The 21,421-nt window shown below is 41.8% G+C and overlaps 1 protein-coding gene across 1 annotated transcript; it reads right to left on the bottom strand.

Annotated features, from left to right (window-relative positions):
- Positions 1–1,346: 1,346 nt before the first annotated feature.
- zgc:153993 (uncharacterized protein LOC767645 homolog) lies at positions 1,347–21,057 on the bottom strand. The gene is made up of 6 exons (XM_034198867.1): positions 20,835–21,057; positions 19,041–19,089; positions 16,257–16,418; positions 13,147–13,279; positions 4,056–4,160; positions 1,347–3,969 (listed from the first exon to the last, which is right to left on the bottom strand). The coding sequence occupies exons 1-6, from the start codon at positions 20,896–20,898 to the stop codon at positions 3,871–3,873; spliced, it is 612 nt and encodes a 203-aa protein (XP_034054758.1). The 5' UTR covers positions 20,899–21,057; the 3' UTR covers positions 1,347–3,870.
- Positions 21,058–21,421: the final 364 nt, after the last annotated feature.

Genomic DNA, 21,421 nt, shown 5'->3' with positions numbered 1-21,421 from the left:
TATCTGAAGTCTGCTGCTCTGAGCATGTCAGTTGGAGTTATGACATCATCAGGTGTTTATATTTGAGCTAACGAGGTGTCCAGAGATCACAGGTTTCCATTGTTCTGAATGAGAGATAAACCTCTTACATGTGAACGTTTTGTTGAAGAACCGTAACAGATATCGGTGAAATTTCAAAGCGTGAAGCATCTCAAGGACCTTGAGTATCTGAAGTGTGCTTTCTGTGTAGTTTCGGGTTAATAATGTGGCCTTTTTGGCAGTTTAACTAAAGGTGTGTGGCTGCTACCGTGAGGAAATATCTGCCTGAAATTACAATGGGCTTTAATGGATGAATGTTGAACGTTTTTGTCACTTCATGCCCTGAAGGGGCATTTTGTTTAATTATTTTTTGCTTAATTATTTGTCATTTTTCAAGCTACGAGATGTTTTCCTACATTTGTCATGACAAATTATGTCTCAGGAATGTAGGGTTTAGGAATTATGGCAGTTTTTAAAAAATATATGAAGGCAAATTTCAAGATTTTCTACCCTCCAGCTGTGACATCACACACTCTAGTTAATGTTAAAATGTGAAGAAAACCTCTAAAACAAAGTCTGAACAATGTGTAATATCTCTAAAAGTAAGAATCAGATTTAAAAAGTTGTGTAACACGAATAATGTCAGATAGATGTGTAACATTTTAAAGTTGGAATGAGGTTTCTGAGTGAAAGTATGAATGAACAGTTAGCAGTTGAAGTCGCATGAAGATTTGTTGAAGTCTGAAGATTTTCTCCATTGACTTCCATGTAAAAAATGTGATGAATTATGGGATGTATCTCTGGAATTATGAAAGTTATGAATGAGAAAAGTAATATCCATCGATTCCCGACCGAGCTGAACGTTTTGATGTTTGAACGGAGTTTCTGCGATGTTCAATGCGGGAGAAGAAGAGGGCCAAAATAACAGGCGGAATAACAAAGAATTTTGTGCGTAGAAGAACAGATAGTGGAATGCTGTGTCAGCATTCCCACTAAAATATGATAGATAACAGTTTCAAGGAGATAACTAATAGATACAGTATATCTGAATTAAACTTCCACTACTTACATTTACATCACCCCTTTACCGTTTCCTAACGTTTAACTATGCAATTGAAGCATCATCAACACTTACTTTTGGGGATTTGAGGGGAAATGTACAGATACGAATAGACAAAGTCAGCAAAATAAATATCTAAATGTGCATGTTTACTTTCCACTAGTCTAAAAAATGACTTATTACGGAAATAACAAAAGCCAAAAATGTTTGAAATTGACCAGTGCATTCAAAAATGGCTTCACTAATATGACCTTGTCACACAAGAGAGAGCAGTGGTAAAACACGTTTTTAATTCATTCACAGAAATGGAATCCAATGAGATTATTGTTTCTAACAATAAAATATTCATCGGGTCACATTACAAACACCTTAGAACAGCAGATAAATAGTTGATATCCCTCTCAAAGTGCAGGATCAGTTTGGTAGCAAAAATCCCTGACAAAAGATCTCATGGCACCAGATAACAGCATCTGGCTCTGCTATAGGCTACCAACTGTTCCCATGGAAACCATCCATCACATCATCTGACACATCGCAATAACCAAAAAGCATTAGTTTGAATAATGAACCTATATAGGAGGTTTTCTATAGAGCTGTGGAGAATGTTTTTTGTACTATAATAGTCTGGTCCGTAGTCTCCCTTTTTATTACAGATGTTGGTCCTGTTGCATTCACAGGGGCAACAGAAAGATAGTGGAAGTGTCCCAATGTCACTGAAACCGTAAATACCCCACTGATAAATGTCAGAAGATTTTATGAATCGTAAAATCGGTGGTTGCTAAGAAATAGCTACATGAGACTGCTAAACGTCATCACGAAGAACATTAGGCACCTTTAGCTAAGCGGTGTTGACATGATGCACTCAGTGTGATGTAGTCATTTATAGCATAATGTCATCTTTTTACATCTGGCAATTGCATTTCAACTTAAAAAAAGATAAAAGTGGTGTTTATGTTCGGAGATTATCCTGCTGAACAAAAGGGAAGTATCATAAACATCTGTTTGCCACAGAGACTATTTTCTGCCGTGCGATGCTAACTTCTCGGTCGGCCTACAACAATCCTCCCTGCACCTCGTTTTGAGCTTCACACTGCGGGTGCAGATCATTCTGTTTGTAGATGCTACGTCAAGGCGTTTTTATAAAGTCCTCGCGTCATTCTTACCCCCAGTTTCCACTGGGTCCGTCTGCGCCGCGGTTTTGGTCCGACCTCCTCTAGCGCCATAACCCACCGGACGCGTCCCAGAAGTGTTTCAGAAGCATAGCGTCGTGCGTGCAGGCTCGCAGTTTTGTTATTGATTCGGGCATCCTGAACATTTGTATTTCTACAAGAAAGTAAGTAGGCTAGTAGTTAAATGTTTTATTTTGTGTCTGTTTAAATTGTGTTTATTATTGTTATAAATTTCCTATTTTGTTGTGTTGTAGTCTACAGACAGACACAGTTAATAATAATTGTAAGTCCACTTCCATGATGAAAACCTCATCGTCCATTGTGCGTGTCGTAGTGGAGGTGTTGTGATGAAGGAGGAGGGGGATCTGCTAAATTAGTATATGTGGGGGATGGGCCTGGCCCGGATGCTCTCCTTTCCACTTCCTGCGAGGGGGGGCTGCCTGCCCGACCTTACGTTACGGCTGCGGCACGGCAAAAATAGGATTCATCCTAATTTTAGAGAAGCGCTGCGCCGGGACGCTTCTGGGACGCGTCTGAGCCGTAACGCGGCGCAGCGCGGCGCAGACGGACCCGGTGGAAACTGGGGGTTAGATACTCGAACTAGTGTTCACAGTCCAGTGATGGTCAGCTGACCACAGGTCCTGAGCTAATGGATGGACTCTATATGAAAGCACCAGCATAAAGTATCTCTCCCTGTAACTCTCACACCTTTACAGCAGTGTGGTGGGAGGACTTTGCCCCAGTGTTAAGAGTCCCATTAGTTTCCTGCATAGACAACATTATATAGATAAATGATTGACATCAAACTCTTTGGTTGAATTATCAGTATACACTTTAGGCAACTCAGTAGGGAAATGTTTGAGTTTGTATATATAAATAGGTATATTAAAACTTTAGGAGGTAAGTCAAGAACTCTGAAGAATCATTTTGGTAAGAAATGTCCAAGCTATTTAGAAATCATAACGAGCAGTTTGAATTCAGTCACATATTCAGGACACTTAAAGCCGTGTTTTGTTGGCAGTAGACCTTTCCCCTCCCAAAGACACTGGACTTTGCCTCACTGATAACATTTACAATGTCATGACACGGTGCGAGGGCCCTGAGACAGGTGGATGGAGATGACCACAGCTCTTTCTGTGCTACCACATGCCAAATGCGTAGCCTCTGGGCTGAAACACATTAACATTTCCAGCACAGGCTGACATGATAAAGCTACAGAAATCAGTGATGAATTTTGATTGGCTGACTTATGATGCACCATATGTCGTTTCCTTTTTCCAATATTGGTATACCCTCTCAGGTCCAGTTTAAATAGCAGATGTGGACCTGAGACCTGGTTCAGGTGGAGTCTGGTCCTCTTTTCTGTTTCAGGACCTCTATACATACGTCCCATGTTTGTTACTCCATCTCCTGAAAGCCACTGCTGAGAGCATCCCAATTATTTTTTGTTCCAGGGAATCCTGTGAAGAGAGAATCCCCCCTCCCCCCTCTAAGTCCAGTACTTGACTTCCGCTGGTTGATGAGATGGAGTCGTTGTAAATAATGTCCAGAGATTGTCTTTATTAACATGCTGCATTTATCCAGGAGATGGGACTGCAGCCCTGGTGGTGAGGTGTTTAGCTCTCAGCGCGTCTTCCTGTAATAAACAATAGCTGCTACCAATGCTACTGATGCTACTATGGCTACTGTCCTCCACTGAGAAAAACCACGGATCACCCCCTCCTGGAAAGATCAAACAGACAAAGAAAGATTAGTAGCTCCATACAGTTCTAAACCAACATTTAGAATGATTGTAGCACATCACTCACCCAGCCTCCCTGCTGCACCAGCCACGAGTAGAGCTGCTCTCTGATCACCTGCAAGACCCAGCCGATGATTGTTCTGATGTTCTCTAGATGGTTGGTGGTCAGGGCCTTTAAAAGCAAAAACAGGAGACCAGTCAGAAGAACTTTGTAAGCTACCGACGCGGGTAAATATCCATACTTCATTTAGGCCCCATCCACACGGAGACCCGAGGTCGATATCAAAAAAGTCTTCCGTCCACACGAGACCGCTCGACCCCGCTGGAGACGCTGTATTTTTTTAATTTACTTTTATTGTCATTACACAGTAGGCCTACTTACTATTTAACTAAATGGTTTCTCTGCATTTGACCCATCCTAGTGTTAGGAGCAGTGGGCTGCCATTATGAATGGCGCCCGGGGAGCAGTGTGTAGGGAACGGTGCCTTGTTCAGGGACACCTCAGTAGCACTTGTACACTGTACACTTGAACACTTTAACTTGTAATCGTTTGAGGGCTCCGTTTCCACGGTTCCGTTACGGCACATGTGTCAAACTCAAGGCCCGGGGGCCATATCAGACCCGTGGTGGATTTAATTTTGGCACGCAGGATAATTTCTAATAACTATTAAATCTGGCCCGCCGGTATATTGCACGCACACCTTCACTCCATCCTGAGGGTCTCCTCAGCTCAGAGCCTGAGCCCAAACATTGATGAACTTGCACCCAAGATGAGATGCCAAGTATCTGCTTGAACTAGCATCACAGCAGCAAACTGAGTTTAAATGAATGTTTCCTTTTGCACTTTTTTTCTTGCGACAACAGGGCATGTTTGTTTTTTTCTTTGAGGGAAATTGTTTTTTTGAAGCTGTTATATACGTTATCATAAGAAATGACTCCAGAAAAGCTGCAGATAGAGCCATAAGAAATTAATGCAACTGATTATTTAATGTTTAATGTTGTTTTTATAGGCAATTATTTAAGCTTCGTTAGTTCCAGGTTAAATATGGGAATATTAAAATGGGAGGCGTGAGGCGCAGTGGTATAGTGCGTTGGTGTTCGGATCAGGGGAGCACAGGTTCAAACCCCACTGCAGTCAGCATGTCGTTGTGTCCCTGGGCAAGACACTTCACCCCAAATTGCTCCTGTGGGGATTGCCCCAGAGATGGAGTACTCGAGTGCCGATTTTCGGGACTTGACTCGGACTCGCGCACTGATTGACGCGACTCGGACTCGTGAATTCTCGCGCACGATGACTTGGACTCGTGAATTATCGCGTACACTGACTTGGACTCGGACTCGTGAATTTTTCCCCCCACGATGACTCGGACTCGACTTGTATATTGACGGTCCGACTTGGACTCGAGCTAATTTTCTCCGCTATTCCAGTCTAAAGATGTCTAGAGACACACCCCGCATCGTGCTGTATGCTTTCACACATTCTGCTTCCACATTGGAAAAGAGCAGCGCAAAATGCTCATTATGTGGAAACAATATTGAAGAGAAGGCTCCGTCAGACATTACTCTAAGGATCGAGTTCAGACATATAGGCTGTCTTGAACACTATCATCAGAGTAACGTGATCTAATCAATAAATAAAGATTCAGCCGATAACACGAAAGCATATGGCTACTTAACATGCAGAATGACGTGCTTTCTGACGTGCTAAATCTTTATCAGTAAACCGATTTAACCGGTAAAAGTTCCTTCAAAATAAGAGTCCCGATCTTATTACTATCAAAATAAAAGTGCAAAACGAAAACTTTACCATAGGAAAATATTGGCATACAAATATAATCACTTCTCTAAAAGGTAACTCATTTTAAATATAGTTTATTTATATATAATAATAATATTAATATTAGTAATAAGCTTTATATTTGTATAGCACCTATTACTACAAGAATTGTAGCCAAACTCGCTTCACAGCAGTTCAATAGACAGATTAGTATAACATGACCAGTGTTGGGCAAGTTACTTTTAAAAATTAACTAGTAATAGTTACTGCTCTCAAAAAAGTAACTAGTTACTTTATTAGTTACTAAATTATACAAGTAACTAGTAACAAGTTACTTTACTTTAAAAATAATAACAATAAAAAATACAAGTTTTTGTGTTGTTCTGTGGCACAAGAGAAAAGACAACTCCCCATCATTGTAGCAATTATCATTATGAAATAGTGGAACAATAAAACACGAAAGTGCGATTTAAAAAGATCGTTTTTTTGGTTGTTTAGATGGTGTTGCTCCATCTGGGTCACTGCCGGTAGTTGAGACGGTGGGGTCTTTGGCGACTAGTTTTATAGCCCCATGTACATTATTTAGGTGCTTCAGGAGATTGGCATTGCTGTTTTTCGATGTGGACAATGCTTTCGGTCCTGCACACAGTTTACATTTTACCGTAATATTTTTTGCGTCCTTTATCCCCACAAATTGAATATAGTGGTTATATCTCCAAGTTGCAAATGCACTGCTGCTCTCGCTGATACTTGCATCTGCCATAGTGTGTGTGTGTGTGCTGGTGGTGAGCGTTGCCGTGTGTGTGTGTTAGCAAGTGTTTGTGTGTGTGTATTTTCCCCATAAGGCAAGACCCGCCCAACTCTGTCTCTGATTGGCTTACCCTGAAATGTTACCCCGCGTTAACCAATCATCACTCCTCTCTGGTCACTTTCACTTTTCCATGGTACTGTGAGAGGACATCGCTGTATTCGCTTGTAAATTACATCCGCAGGGAGATTCGGTTCAGTTCCATCACATAATGTAACGTAGTAACGCACCCATTTCAATCACAGTAACTATAACGGCGTTACTGAATGGGAATAGGTAACTAGTAACGCTATTAGTTACTGCAAAAAGTAGTTGCGTTACAGTAACGCGTTACAAAGTAACGCGTTACAAAGTAACGCGTTACAAAGTAACGCGTTACAAAGTAACGCGTTACAAAGTAACGCGTTAGTCCCAACACTGAACATGACAGGATAAAAGGGGGCTCGTCCAAAGGCTGTCTCGGGCAGGTGCCGGTGTGGTGAGTAGTATTACTTTGTAAAAGGCCCTTGACAGCATTTGTTTGTTTGTTTGGCTGTATAGCGTAGAGTTGCAGTGATGGATTTAGACTTGGAGGGGTTTGTTGGTGATCCGACTCGGGGGAAGTTGGATGCATGTAGCAAACAGCAGCTTGGTCTGATCGCAAGCACATTTGACGTTGTAGTCAATAAGCAGAACAAGAAACAAATCATTAAGGGACAGCTGTTGGCTGCGCTTATAGATCAGGAGGTATTGTCAGAGGAGGAAGTAGATGTTCCCATAGACGACGGGACAGAGGTCTCTCAGAAAGTGAGCGACCTTCAACTTCAGCTAGAGCTGCGCAAGCTGATGGTTAGAGAGAAGGAGAGTGATAACAGACTGAGAGAGAAGGAGATCGCCTGTAATCTCGAATTGAGGAAATATGAGGCGGAGTTACGTTTGAGGGAGCTGGAGCTGACGTCTCACCAGACTCAGCAGTTGGGGTCTGCGCAACCTCATGATTTTGACGTAGGCAAGTATACTCGGTTTATCCCAGTGTTTAACGAAAAATACGTTGATAGCTATTTTGTCCTGTTTGAGCGTGTAGCAACAACGTTTAAATGGCCTGGGAACATGTGGACCGTTATGCTGCAGTGCGTTCTCGCGGGTAAAGCGCAGGAGGTGTATACTGCGTTATCTGAGGAGGTTAGCCGGGATTATGAACAGGTGAAAGCTGCAATTCAGCGCGCTTATGAGCTGGTGCCTGAGGCATACCGTCAAAAGTTTCGTGGTTTGAAAAGACAAGATTGTCAAGCGTATGTGGAATTCGCCCGTGAGAAAGAGGTTCTGTTTGAGCGATGGTGCTCATCGACAGGGACAAAATCTCTAGAGGACCTAAAAACATTAGTGCTCATGGAAGAATTCAAAAACTGTTTGCCTTACACAGTAGCCACATACCTCAATGAGCAAAAACCGGTGAAACTGTTTGATGCTGCGGTTTTGGCTGAGGAATATGTGCTTACTCACAAGACTGTCTACAGTGAGAGGACTAGGGCACAGGCCGGGTTTGTGGACAATAATATCAGAGAAACCCCAGTCTTCACTAAAGTGCCATGGCAGTCCAGCAGGCCAAGAGTTGCTGAGGAAAAACCGGGAGAGGTGAATTGGAGATCTACGGATAGGCCAGTGTGTCATTACTGCAAGAAAAGAGGTCATATTCCTGCGAATTGTTATTCTTTGCAGGATGAGGAGAAGCCTGTAAAGACGGTCGCTTTGGTGAGTACTTCAATGCCAGGGTCTCTCAAATCAGAACTGGAAGTTTTTGCTCCGTTTCTCATGGAGGGAATGGTGTCTTTACCGGGGAAGAACAACAGGGTTCCAGTGACCATTTTGAGGGATACAGCAGCTTTGCAATCCTTTATGATGAGGGGTGTGTTGCCCCTCTCTAAGGAGTCTGCTGTGGGTTCGGGTGTTCTTGTGAGGGGGTTTGGTATGCAGTGTGTGGGTTCGCCATTGCATAATATTCATCTTGAGTCAGATCTGGTCACAGGTCCGGTAACTGTCGGGGTTCGGCCATGTTTTCCCATTGAAGGGGTAGATTTGGTCTTGGGGAATGATTTAGCCGGTGGCAGAGTGCTCGTTAAGCCGGGAGTGAATGCGGTGGCAGTCACCCGCAACAGTTTTACGGCTACGGGATTGGACAGGCCGGTCAGGGATCCTCCATCGTGGCGTGAGGGTGGGAAATCAGGTACGATAAGCCCTGGGGCTGTTCATAACCCTGTCGCTGCCTGTGTGGAGGCGCTGTCCAGTGCTAAAAGTGACACCCCTGACACCCCTGTCACCTCGGAGGCCCCGATCGCTGCGGAGACTCTGGTCAATATGGAGTCTCATTTGGCACACTTGCCTGATGCGCAGCGTGCAGACGTATTGGAGCTGATCGTGAGGTGGAGCGCCCTGTGCCGTACCGCTCCGGTAAATTCAATCCCCACCAGCGGGTGTGTTCCACCGTTGGTTCCACAGTCGAAAAGGAAGCACTGGCTATGGTTCTGGCTTTGAACCATTTTGAGGTATACGTGGGGTCATCAAACATTCCTGTCACTATTTTCACCGATCACAACCCCCTTGTGTTTCTGCAGAGAATGCGTAACACAAATCAAAGGTTGATGTGGTGGAGTATTTTCATGCAAGCCTTCAATGTTGAGGTCAAACACATTCGTGGCAAGGATAATGTCATTGTCGCGCTTATAATATAGCAGTTATTGTGTGTTGTTAACCTGTCTGGTGTGTGGAATGAGTGGAGGTGAGCACGTCTGTCAACTAAGGTTGATTGTTGTGATTGTTATTTTTTTTTTAAATCACTAACTCATGGTGGGGGTGTTACGTACTCCCCCCCCTTTTGTTGTCCTCTTTGTTCTCTCTGCTGTGCAGGTACACCTGGCTCCGCCTTCCCCAGGTGTTCCCAGTTGTCACTCAGCCGAGCTTGGCGCAGGTGTTCCCAGTTGCCAATCAGCCGAGCATAAAAGAGGAGACTGAAGGAGAAGGAGGAGGCCGATCACTACTCCGGATGTCTCTGCTGTGTCAGAGCTCTTTTGCCTTTTTGTTGTGTTTCCTGGAGGACGTGTTAGTATTAGGTTTTCGCGGCTTTATTTCTCCCGTTAGGTTCTGTTGGATTTTGGGTAGCGGAGGAAGGCTCTGGATCTTACGGCCCGTGGTGTGGTTGGCCCAAGTCCCCTCCGTCTGTTTGTTTGTTTGTTTTACCTGTCCTCCAGTGGAATGATTTAGTATTGTGGCAATAAATGTATGATCACAGTTTAGTGCCTACGTGTTGTGTACTTTTGTTTTATGTTGCGGACTGCCTCACGAGCCACTACTATTGAGTAGGGAGGCGGGTCGTAACATATGTAGAGGAGCAGCTACATTTCAACACATATATCCACGAAGATTAATACATGAAGACTTGTGACTCAGACTCGAACACAGGTAATGATGACTCGGACTCGACTCGGACACTCCTTGGGTGACTCGGACTTGGACTCGACTACGACTCTCCCTTGGTGACTCGGACTTGGACTCGAAGAGTGGTGACTCGAGAGTGACTTGGACTTGTGAATTGGTGAGTACAACACTAGATTGCCCACAGTATTGAGTATGTAAGTCGCTTTGGATAAAAGCGTCTAACAAGTAACATGTTATGTAAAATATGTGCAATAAGTTAATTTCAATACGTTTTGCAATAAACATTGAACCAGTCCGGCCCTCGACTAGTACTGATTTTTTTATTTTTGGCCCACTGTGTATTTGAGTTTGACACCCCTGCGTTACGGCCTCGTGTGGACGAACCGTCCATATACGATAAAGAACTATAGCGGATAACACCCGTTTCGTCTCCGTGTGGACGGGGCCTTAATCAGGTCCATGTGAAACCCCCTTGATTGATTCACATGGAGCGTGGAATTTTCCACGCTACACTAACAACGGTGGAATGTGTCAGAGTTGTGCTCATGTTGTTTTAAAACCCACAAATATAAATTGAATTGTAAGCACCGGCCCCGAACTGGCCTTGGAATTGTCGGACGTGTCGGCAGCATTGATACAATAATAAACACATTCATTGCAATCAGAAACATTTGAAAAGATACACTTTGCTAACTACTGGATATCAGCATCTTAATAAAAATGTGGGAGTCCTTTCATTTCTTAAACCTGGGTATTCTTTCAATTTGGTACTTTTTCTGAATTCTTGTGTTTTGGTTGTCCAGTAGCAAAGGTTGTGGATAGCTGGTAGATATTGTGATACCACCTCAGCCAAATGCCAACACAATGAAAAACTAAATAGAGAAGAGAAGCTTACAAAAAGAGATAGCAGTCTAATCAAGCAGAGTACTAAGACAGAATATGCCAAGCTCTTTCCAAGAATGAACATTGGTATCTGATATGAAAAGGGCTCTCCTTATCTACCAAATACTTTCAGAACAGGTGGGTTACCCAAATCTGCTTCACAGTGTTCTGGAGTTAAAAAAAAAAGACTGTTTGAAATTCTTCTGTTTGATCCATGCACATGTGTATAACAAAACTTGACTTTCTCCTCCCTTACTTTGATGTTCGTGGTCAAATTTAACCAGTCTGGTTGAACTGCTCTTACATAAAGAACATTTAAAAAAAATCTAACTTAAAACTCGGTTTTAAACTGTAAACAATTTCTCAGACTGCTGGTTTACATGAATAAGTGCAGTGAATATACAAAGAATACACACTGAAAATGTATTCCAAAACTAACAGGGTTGTCGGATGGATGAACATAATCTAGGGTTACCCATTCATTTCCTATGGCGGTCATTTTGGACCGGGATCACCCAACCCAGTCTCACGGCATTTTGTGTAATAGTCACGAAATAAATGTAATCTATTGATTCGTGTTCACCAACACAATTTTCCCATTTTTTTCCTTGACACACAGAACGATTTTAAAAGCAATGTATTGCTATTGGTTGTCCGGTCAGGTCTTGGAAGACCAGAAGCTGTGTGGTTCATAAAAACATTTTCTTACTCAATATCAAGCCACGATTATTGTTTTTATTTTAAATTGTATAACGTCTGACTTTTTTTGCCGTCCGTGAGGAAAATAAATGGGGCTCAGAATACTGAAATATGTATTTTTTTTTAATAATCTTCTAATTTGTTATTATTTGGTGCAGGCACTAAACATACAACCAATAGAAATATATTGCTTCTAAAATTGTTCTGTGTCAGAATACTGAAATCTGTATTTTTAAAATCTTTTTTAATTTGTTATTATTTACATTGCTTTTAAAATCGTTCTGTGTGACACGAAAACAAAGGGGAAGTCGTGTTGGTGAACACGAATCAATAGATTAATTTCGTGCCTATAATACGAAATGCCGTGAGGCTGGGTTGGATCACCATAAGTCAGTGCTTCTCAAATGCCCCTTTCACACCAGCGCTTTTTCAGCTCCGGCCGGTAAAATGTGCCTGTAGAAAACGGTTTATGCCACAATAGGATAGCAATAGCAAGTAGTCAGTTTAGCTTCGGTTGCTATGCTAACATCACCCATTTTATTCCAGAGAAACTTTCATAACAGCGTTGTGATACCAAACAGCGTCAATTCAGACTGACACACATTCACTTAGGCTAAGGGGAACTGGGGATATGTATCAGCTGCTTGTGTGAGTCGGACAGTGAATACTTTAGAGCGGCCGCAGCAGTGTGAGCTAACCGGGAGCTGACGGGAGAATAAACTCCCGTGGAAGAGCAGCCAACACTGCATCGGTCGGTAAATGCTGCAGAAACACATTAATAAACAATGAACCACGGCACTCTGTAGCAAAGTATAAGGTTGGAGAAGTCGTTATTCAATTTAATCTGGCTTCGTGTGATTAAAAGCAACACGATCATCGACCCGACGCAGTTCCCCGTTGTTGTTGTGAGCGCCGTAATGCCGTTGGGGAGCAAATCAGCGATGTAAACGATGACGTCATGACGCAGCAGCGGCAGCACCAGTCGGGTGCTGGGCGGTGTGAGCAGAAAAGGGAAACCGGAGCTGAACCAGAAAAGCTCCCGCTCGGAGCTAGAAAGGGAAAAGCGCTGGTGTGAAAGCCGCAAAAGTGTGGTCCACGGACCACTGGTGATCCTTGAGCGCCCACTAGTGGTCTGTGAGTATATTGGTAAAATTTCACATTTTAAATTAATTAATTAAATTTGAGTTTTCCGCACTGTCGCGGGAATATCTCTGCAATGGAGCGAGCTTAAGTTTCTTTCAATTGCATGATATAGCCCAGCGCAACACCTTCGTCACACATGTTGCCACTTGTTTGTACCATTTTCAGGCGATTTGTAATCTGTTCTAGAAAAACTATGTGATTTTGGATATTTGTGGAGTTAGGTGGTCCGCGAGTGTTTTTTTTATTGGTTAAGTGGTCCTTGGTATGGAAAAGTTTGAGAAACACTGCCAAGTTGATAAAACCACTCAAAATGCAATGAAAGTGGTGATCAGCAATTGTATATGTTCAAATCCCTACTGTGGAGGATATCATAAGGCTTTGAGGCAATCAGACGTAAAACACAATATTTCTGATTGATGAAAGTCGTGGTAGTGTTACCTTGTGTATGAGTCTGTAGGCCAGATGGAAGAGAGCCACCACTCGCCCCCAGTTGATGCCGTCAGCAAAGATGTTCCGGGCCACCTTCATGAAGATGTCCTGAGCACAGTTGGCCTGTACCTGGTTGATCAGTCTGACAGGAGGAAAAGGACACACTCAAACGTTTTCATTACTCTCAGTGACATTTCTCTGAAACAAGTCTAACGTTAAAACTACTGTAGCAAACAGTAATAATTGTCGTAATGGCGTTACATTTTTTCAATATTTGGCAATAAAATCCAATACAAACAAGGTGCATTTGAATATACGTTTGCAAAAATAGTAATGTTTCAGGAAAGCTCTAGCACAACATCACCAGTTATATTTCACAACAAATAACAAATTAAACTCAAGTGTAATCCAACAAAAGCATTAGATTTTATTTGTGTTATGTGTGTGTGTGGGAATGTAGGTCTGATTAATAAAGCAGCAAACAGACCGATCAGCATTTCAGTGTTAATGTGTCCATTCTTCAATCAAGGTATGCGTCTTATTTAAAACTCCTGCTTTACATAATGCAAAGTCCAACCAGTCACAAGAGATTGCCATCAGCTGTTTGTCTGCTATCAAAGAGTTATTCTAGAGCAGTGGTTCTCAACTGGTGGGTCGCGACCCAAAAGTGGGTCGCGGACCCGTTTGGAGTGGGTGTGTGAGTGAAGAAAAAAAAATTGGAAACATTTTTGGGGGAATTTTTTAACGCCGTGCATGCAGTCGTGCATTGGACTGGAAGTACCGGAGACCATAAACGGTTTTGAAAACTTCTGTCACATAGTGATCATCTTCTCAATAAAATATCTTTGCTGATGTTTTTTCGAGTCTTCTGGCCAATCAGAATCAAGATTGTTGCCGGAAGTCCCCACGGAGAATAACTTTGCGGTAGAACTCTTTTTTATACATCCATGGTTACAACTTCAGATAGAAATGAACACATAATGAAATATGACCCCCGGTTTGATGACTGACAGGTCACAGAACAATGGGAGCTATCTCCCCTTACCCACAATTTAAAGTCACGCAGACTATCTCCTCTGAACTCGCAGCAAGATGTCAGAACAAAGTGAAAAACAAACAATGGCATAAAATATTATTAATATGTCAGGGTAGTAATAGATTTATTTATTTTCTTCTCAGAGTGTACCAGAATGCATAGTTTATGTTAGTATTTCTAAAAATCTCCTGGGGGAGAATCCCCCCAGACCCCCCTGCTGGGGTTGGGTTTTCAGCATGCGTGCCTTTTTATATAGTTCAGCTTTGATTCCATCATCTCATTAAACCTTTTTTAAAAGCATACTTTAGTTCTGTGAAGGGATATAAGGGATATATGCACTGTACTTCACTTGTATTAATATTGTATGCTGAAAAGCGTATATATTACAGCAGGATTTTTTGTTGAATAGATTTGAGTGCTTCAAAATGTTGGGTCGCGATTTATTGACCAAGTAAAAGGTGGGTCCCGAGGCCTGACCAGTTGAGAACCACTGTTCTAGAGCATGGGTCGGCAATAGGCGGCCACTTGTTTGTCCGGCCATTGGTGGCCCGCCAGCAATAATATTTGGCCCGGAAAATTATTTTGAGAATAAAAATAAAAGATTATTTTGAGATTATTATTATTTTTATTTATTTTTTTATATCGGACCGACAGTCGCACATATAGGCTATAGGCTATAATGTCCGAATAGAGAATCTACCTACACCTAGAGAATGCTTATTGTACTTGTATCTATGTTGAGAGTGAATGACACACAGCACAGACACAATCTGGCAGTGGGGTGCACTGACGCTGATAGTGGATCAATAAGTAGATGGACAGTGCGTGGTGCTGAAATAGCCAACATGCGGTTTGAAAAAAATAACACCAGCTCACTAAATCATTCAAACGTAATGTTTACTTATATTTGAACAGTAACAAAGTTCAGTCAAAACACACAACAAAATCGGAGAAGCCGCTTGATCATGGAGGGCGAGGGGTGGTGGTGCATATGCTGCCACCCCAGTTGACAGATTTGTTTTGAAAGAAAAGTTTTGGCTCATCGGACATTTATGAGAGAAAATCCCTAATGTCCGAGTGCAAGTGAATGCAGCACAAGACGCGAGCCTTGTAACCCCTCCCCCGGTCCTGGCGCCAGCGAGGAAATATGATTGTCATTTGAACGGGACGGCGCAAAACGAGAAGCATTCGGTCTACAATGACAGAGAAGAGACTGTCAAGTTTGGCTGTACTCAGCATTGATTCAAAACTTTGGATCTTAATAAGGTTGTGAGCAGGGGCCATCTGTAGAATCTGGAGAATCACAGAACGGCACCGCAGCGAGGCCCCCCCCCAAAGCATTCGAACGCGTCACATGTTTTAACAATCAATTACTTAAAGGTGGGGTATGTAATTTATTTCAGAAACACTTTTTGTTATATTCCATGGAATGCTCTTAACATCCCGATAGCAATAATAATACATTTTATTTCTATAGCGCTTTTCTTGAACCCAAAGACGCTTTACATTTGGGAGGGAGGGTAGACAAACAAAACAAAAACAAAGCCAAAAAGAAACAAAGAAACAAAACAGAAAAGCAGTCAGGAGGAAGTTGGTTGAGAGGTGGGGGGGGGCTTATGACGGTATTGAGACATTTATTTACCGTGATATCGCGATATATCGTTACATCCCTAGTAATCACCGCTAAATGCACTTTTATACAGGGGTATCTCCTCTTGCACTTTATGTATCATAGCTGCTATATTGTACTGCCATGTGGTAAATGCGTGTATGCTGCTCATGCTCTTTCTGCATATCATGTATTTTTGCTATGTATATACATGTCATGTTCTTATATGTTGTATGCGACGGGACTACGGATGGAAATTAGCTCAAAGCTAAAATCAGGCTCATTTACATTTGTAAGCATTATTTTGTGTTCATCAATGTGCACTGTCCCAGTATGTGATCAGGACTTGGTATCAGCACTGTAGATACTCTTTAGAGTCAGTCCTCCCTACATTGAACCACTGAGAGCAGCCGGCACCAGGGCTCTATGGAGTGATGTGCTCCTTCAGTGGTGTGTTCCTGCTGCACAGCTTACCGTTGGAGCTCAGTGTTCCTGTTCATCTCATCTGCGATCTTCAGCAGCTGCTGCACCACCTCTTTGACATGAGGGTCCTGTTGTTCGTTGGGTCTTCCTCCGAGATGCTCCGAGGAGACGTGGCGACTTGGCTCCTCCGCGTTTATACGTTCAATCACATACCTAGGACAGAGAAAACGGCTTTACCAAGGAAACACCACACAAGACGCATGCTTGGACTTTGTGAGCTTGCTTTAGAAACAAGGCTATATACATATAGCGTATATATCGATATACATCGACAAGAAACGCATTTGTGTGAAAATGTGAACCTATCCTAAAAAACACTAGCATAGTGTTAGAGACTGGAGGCTTAGAGGACATCTAAGTAATAATAATAATAATAACAAATTATATTTATATAGCGCCTTTCAAGGGACCCAAGGTTGCCCATGACCCATGGTGGACAAACAAAACAAGCAGACAATCAAAGGGCAAACAAAAAATAAATAAAGGAAGCCGGGGACCAAGAAAGGGCTAGGGCCCGAAGGCCAGGGTGAACAGGTGTGTTTTTAATGATTTGAGTAAGTAAAGGTTCAAATTGAAAAAAGGTGGCAAAAATACATGTAACCAGTAACACAAACTTGGGGAACAGAGTAGTGATGTGTCGGTCGCAAACGAGCCGGCTCTTTTAAGTGAACAAAGGGAGCCGGCTCGCGCACGAGAACGAGCCGTTTTTTGTTGTGAAGTAATACAAGGCGGAATGATATGATGATCTCCGCGCTACGCTCCATGCATGCATGCAGTGACATGTAATATCCAAGGATTAGAGACTGTTGGATGCTGCTGTTTTGAGCATTGCAATACATTTATTTGTATTATGTTTTTTTATGATTAGAGACGGTTGGATGCTGCAGTTTTGAAAATTGCAATATATTTATTTTATAAGTTATTTATTTATGATTATCTTTAGGCTCAGCAAAGATTTGATGTCAGCTGTTGCTGTCTTTTTTTGTTGTTGTTAATACTGAAATAGAGCCCTGCTGTTTTGTTAGGGCTTTTTCTTTAAAGGGGACCTATCATGCAAAATGCACTTTTGTACGTCTTTTATACATGAATATGTGTCCCCGGTGTGTCAGGGAACTCACCAAGTGTCAGAAAACTCAACCCTCTCTCTTTTCCTCCATACCCAAATCTCTAAAAACGGGGCTGCAACGGATCTGATACAGACTGATACAGATTTGAAAGTTCTCTGACGTCAGGAACGAGGAGCTCCGCCTATATGGCCAACTCTCCACCTATCAGGGGAATGAGAGGTTGGGCCACGGCCGGCCATTGCCGCTCGAAAGCGCTGGAGACGCTGTAGTACATATGCCAGGCCTGTAAGTGGCGCTGTAGTCTGCCACAAAAGCAGCGAAGAAGACTTCCCGCGCATGGTTGCCATGGTTGCCCTTCTGTTTATTCTCCGCTGTGGCTCTTTTTCTCCCTCCCCGAGGCAAGCGTTTGCTCCCGCTGCTGTAATTCAATGCAATCCCTCCCTCGCTGTAATTCTCTCCGGTAGTCCACCAGCAGATGACAAACACCTCTCCGCCTCTTCCAAGGGACGAGGGGACCGTGCGGCAGAGTTTCAGTTAGATTTTCTTTCGCCGATCAACATGTCCGTTAAAGTTGAAATCTTCCGGACAAAATTTGAAAAGTGCCGGTCAAAGGTCTTCTTTGTTATTTATTGAGCTTTAAAACAAATGAATAATGACTCTATATAATCATAAAAGAATAAAACACGGAGGACGGAGATCTCTTTTTCTCCCCCTCTTCTGACAGCTCAGCAGCTGATCTCAAAGCACGCTCCCCTGTCCTGCAGGACAGGGGAGCGTGTCTATGCTAAAGTTGTTATAGGTGTTGCTATCTGCTTTGTGTAGCGTGGTTCTACAAGCAAGTCAGTGCATTCATGGGGTGGCATCAGAGAGTAACAAGGGTCTGTAAATGCAATGAAAACATTTGGCCCCAGCAAATCATTTATATTAAACATGTAATTTTTACTTTTGAATACTTCAGTACAAAAGATGTGTTGAATCATTTAAGTGATATATGTGTACACATATAAATCATTAGTCAAAACAGGGCTACATTTGATTGAGTTATAAAAGGTATAATATGTGGTAAACGGAAGAGCCGTTTGGGAGCTCTTCTTGGTGAGCCGAGCCAAATGATCCGGTTCACTAAAAAGAGCGGGAATTCCCATCACTAGAACAGAGGTGATTTCTGTAGGGTGAGCCTCTTATTGTGTTTTTTTTACAAAAAAAAAAAGCAAGAACTGGTAATGAGCAGCAGATCAGCCGGTCCCCATGACAATACACTGGGGGTCTGTTTATCCTGAAAAACCTTATCAGAATAAGTCGAAAGGCAATAATCAGTAGCATCTTAAGTTGTTACTTCAGCAATCGGAAAACTTTAGCCTTTACTCAGTAAGAAAAAACCCATTGTGTGCGTCTGTTCTTGCTTACGTGATGATTTCTGTATTTTCAAACCAGGTTGTATTTTTAACTGCTCTACTCAACAGAGGTTATTCACTTTTTATCAACTGACCAACATATCAACAATCTTTTTTCTTTTTTCACCGTATCATGAGAAGATCACACATGCTCTCATATCATCTCAGTTTAATAGTATTACAATAGTTAAACTGAGATGATAGTATTGTATTTAATGTGTATTCTTCCATTAACCATGTAAACACTTTGTATCTTTTGAAAAGTGCTGTGTAAATTCAGTTTGTGTATTATTATTATTCAGATTGAGACTTACGCTCTGAGTACCACTGCGCCTTGCTCCAGGATGGGATCATCAATGACATCTGTACAAAGGAGAAGATCATTATATAAAGCATTCACACACCGAGGCATTTTTATTTATAGAACATTTGAGGCGTTTCCTTTTCATAATCCAAATAAAGAAAGCTCTTGCCATAACAGCTTATTAACTATTTATGTTGAAAAGTGTCTTGTTTTGATAAAATATGTTGATTTATTTTGTATGTACATTTGGGGTCTTACTTTGTACCACCAAAATAGTTAAGACTTCTATAGTTTGACCACATTTCAAATCCGTTTCAGTTTCATTATGTATAAGTCATGCCTAAATATTAAGTTATCAAAGAACATTTAAAACAATTCAAGAGCAGAATATAGACAATTTAAGAGCATTAGGAAGAGGCATTCTACTGTAATATAGTTTATTTAATACTTATACACCTATATTAACATGTACATCTTTTTACAAAAGTATGGGAATTAAATTACAGAACAATATTATTATAAATAATCAACTGTTGTTAAATTGAACTTCCAGGCCTGTCACAGTCCCGTCTACCCTATATTTAAGTTTTCAATATTTACGTTGCGCCTTCATGTGTTTGCTCCAATTTTTTCGTGTAAGATAATATGTTTGAATTGTACATGAAATGAACTCTAAACTACACTTGGGGGGAGCTCACAGCAGACCTTCACCCTGACTCACAGTGTCCTGACTCAGGCCACAATCCTCCTGTTTTATTACCTTGTTTGTCACCAGCTGCACTGTAATGACCGGGTTAAGCAGACATATTGACTTTATGGTACTTTATGATGCATACAATGACTCTGCATATTTCACAAACTCCCATGGAAAGACTGGCCCCAGCTATATTTAATATCAGCATAATAAATACATAAACTAGCAGTATTTAATTAGCTCTGATCAGAATCGGAGAAGTACTCAGATCTCGTACTTTAGTAAAAGTAGAAATACCACAGTCTATGAATACTCTGATAGAAATAAAAGTCCTGCAATCAAAATGTTACTAACAGTACCATTTTGAGGTGGTTGTTCTTTACTTGAGTATTTCAAATTGTTGCTACTGTGTACTTCTACTCCTCTACAGTTCAGAGGTAAATGGTGTACTTCTACTCCACTACATGTATTTAATACCTTTAGTTACTTCACAGATCTGGATTAATGATGCGAAATCTAATCAAGTGTTAAATCTTTAGTTCCACCTGGAGTAAATCCACCAGCTACCCTGCAGTATACAAAGTCATTCAAACTAGCTGCTCCTTTACCAGCTTTGAGAACACTTTCATGATCAATCATTATAAAACATATCATATATATTATTCTGAAATGGACCAATCTGCACAGTGACTACTTTTACTGTCGCTACTTTCACTATATTTTGATGAGAATACTTTTGTATTTTTACTTAAGTAACATTTTGAATGCAGGACTTTTACTTGTAACAGAGTATTCCTACACTCTGGTAGTTACTTTAATACATGATCTGAGTATTTCTTCCACCTCTGTGAACCTATGGTATTCTTACACGACATTGCTAGCTTAAAATGAATGTCTGGAAAACAGACGACAGGTTGGAGGTTGGTTCGGATAAGGTAGGCTAACGCTAGGAGGAAACATGTCGACGGGGACACTTTTATCGACCCAATTGTGTTAAAACCGGTCTCTCAATTTAATAAAAAGCAAATGTCATAATGGTATATTGCCAGGAGTTGTCAGTTTAATACAACATTTCGTTAGCTTGTGTCCACCTGCCATGGCTTCACATACCTTCCCCACCCACGGCGCCCTGAGGCTCCTGGTCTTCTTTCCCCTCTTCCCGGCTGTCAGCCATAACTTCTTTCACTTTATCAGCCCGAAAGGAGCTGGGAGCGATGAATGAGCAGTTAGGTGTTTGGTTCCAACATGCAACGCTAAGCTTGGCCGAACAAAGTCACAAAAAGTCCGTCAAGTCCCTTCCGTGAAAACTTTTCTCCCTCCACAGAAGAACAAGGAAGTGAGACGGAAGCGCGCAGTGGCCGCCGGGTAGAGCGCCTCGTCTTTCCCATGGCATTTCCCATGGTGTTTCCCCGGGGAGCAACTGAACATCCAATATTATGAATGTGATAAAATGTGAAAATACTGAATTTCTGGGTATTATTGGATTTCTTGTAATAACCACAACCACAGCTGATAATTCCAAGGGTATTAAAAGTACTCAGGTCCTCTACTTGAGTAAACGTACTAATACCACAATGTAAACATACTCCATTAAAAGTCCTGAGTTCAGAGTTTTACTCAAGAACAAAAGTATTATCAGCTAAATGTACTCAAGTATCAAAAAGTACTCATTGTGCAGAAGGCCTCTTATAAAAGTG

The sequence above is a fragment of the Gymnodraco acuticeps genome, unplaced genomic scaffold (assembly GCF_902827175.1).
Source record: "Gymnodraco acuticeps unplaced genomic scaffold, fGymAcu1.1, whole genome shotgun sequence".
NCBI lineage: Eukaryota > Metazoa > Chordata > Actinopteri > Perciformes > Bathydraconidae > Gymnodraco > Gymnodraco acuticeps.
This window is presented reverse-complemented; position numbering and strand designations above follow the sequence as displayed.

Coding starts and splice junctions, on each gene's coding strand:
- zgc:153993 (XM_034198867.1), bottom strand. CDS start 20,898: ATGGCTGACAGCCGGGAAGAGGGGAAAGAAGACCAGGAGCCTCAGGGC. Junction 19,090..20,834: donor GGGCGCCGTGGGTGGGGAAG/GTATGTGAAGCC, acceptor TCCTTTGTACAG/ATGTCATTGATGATCCCATC. Junction 4,161..13,146: donor CCTACAGACTCATACACAAG/GTAACACTACCA, acceptor TTGCTTTTAAAG/GCCCTGACCACCAACCATCT.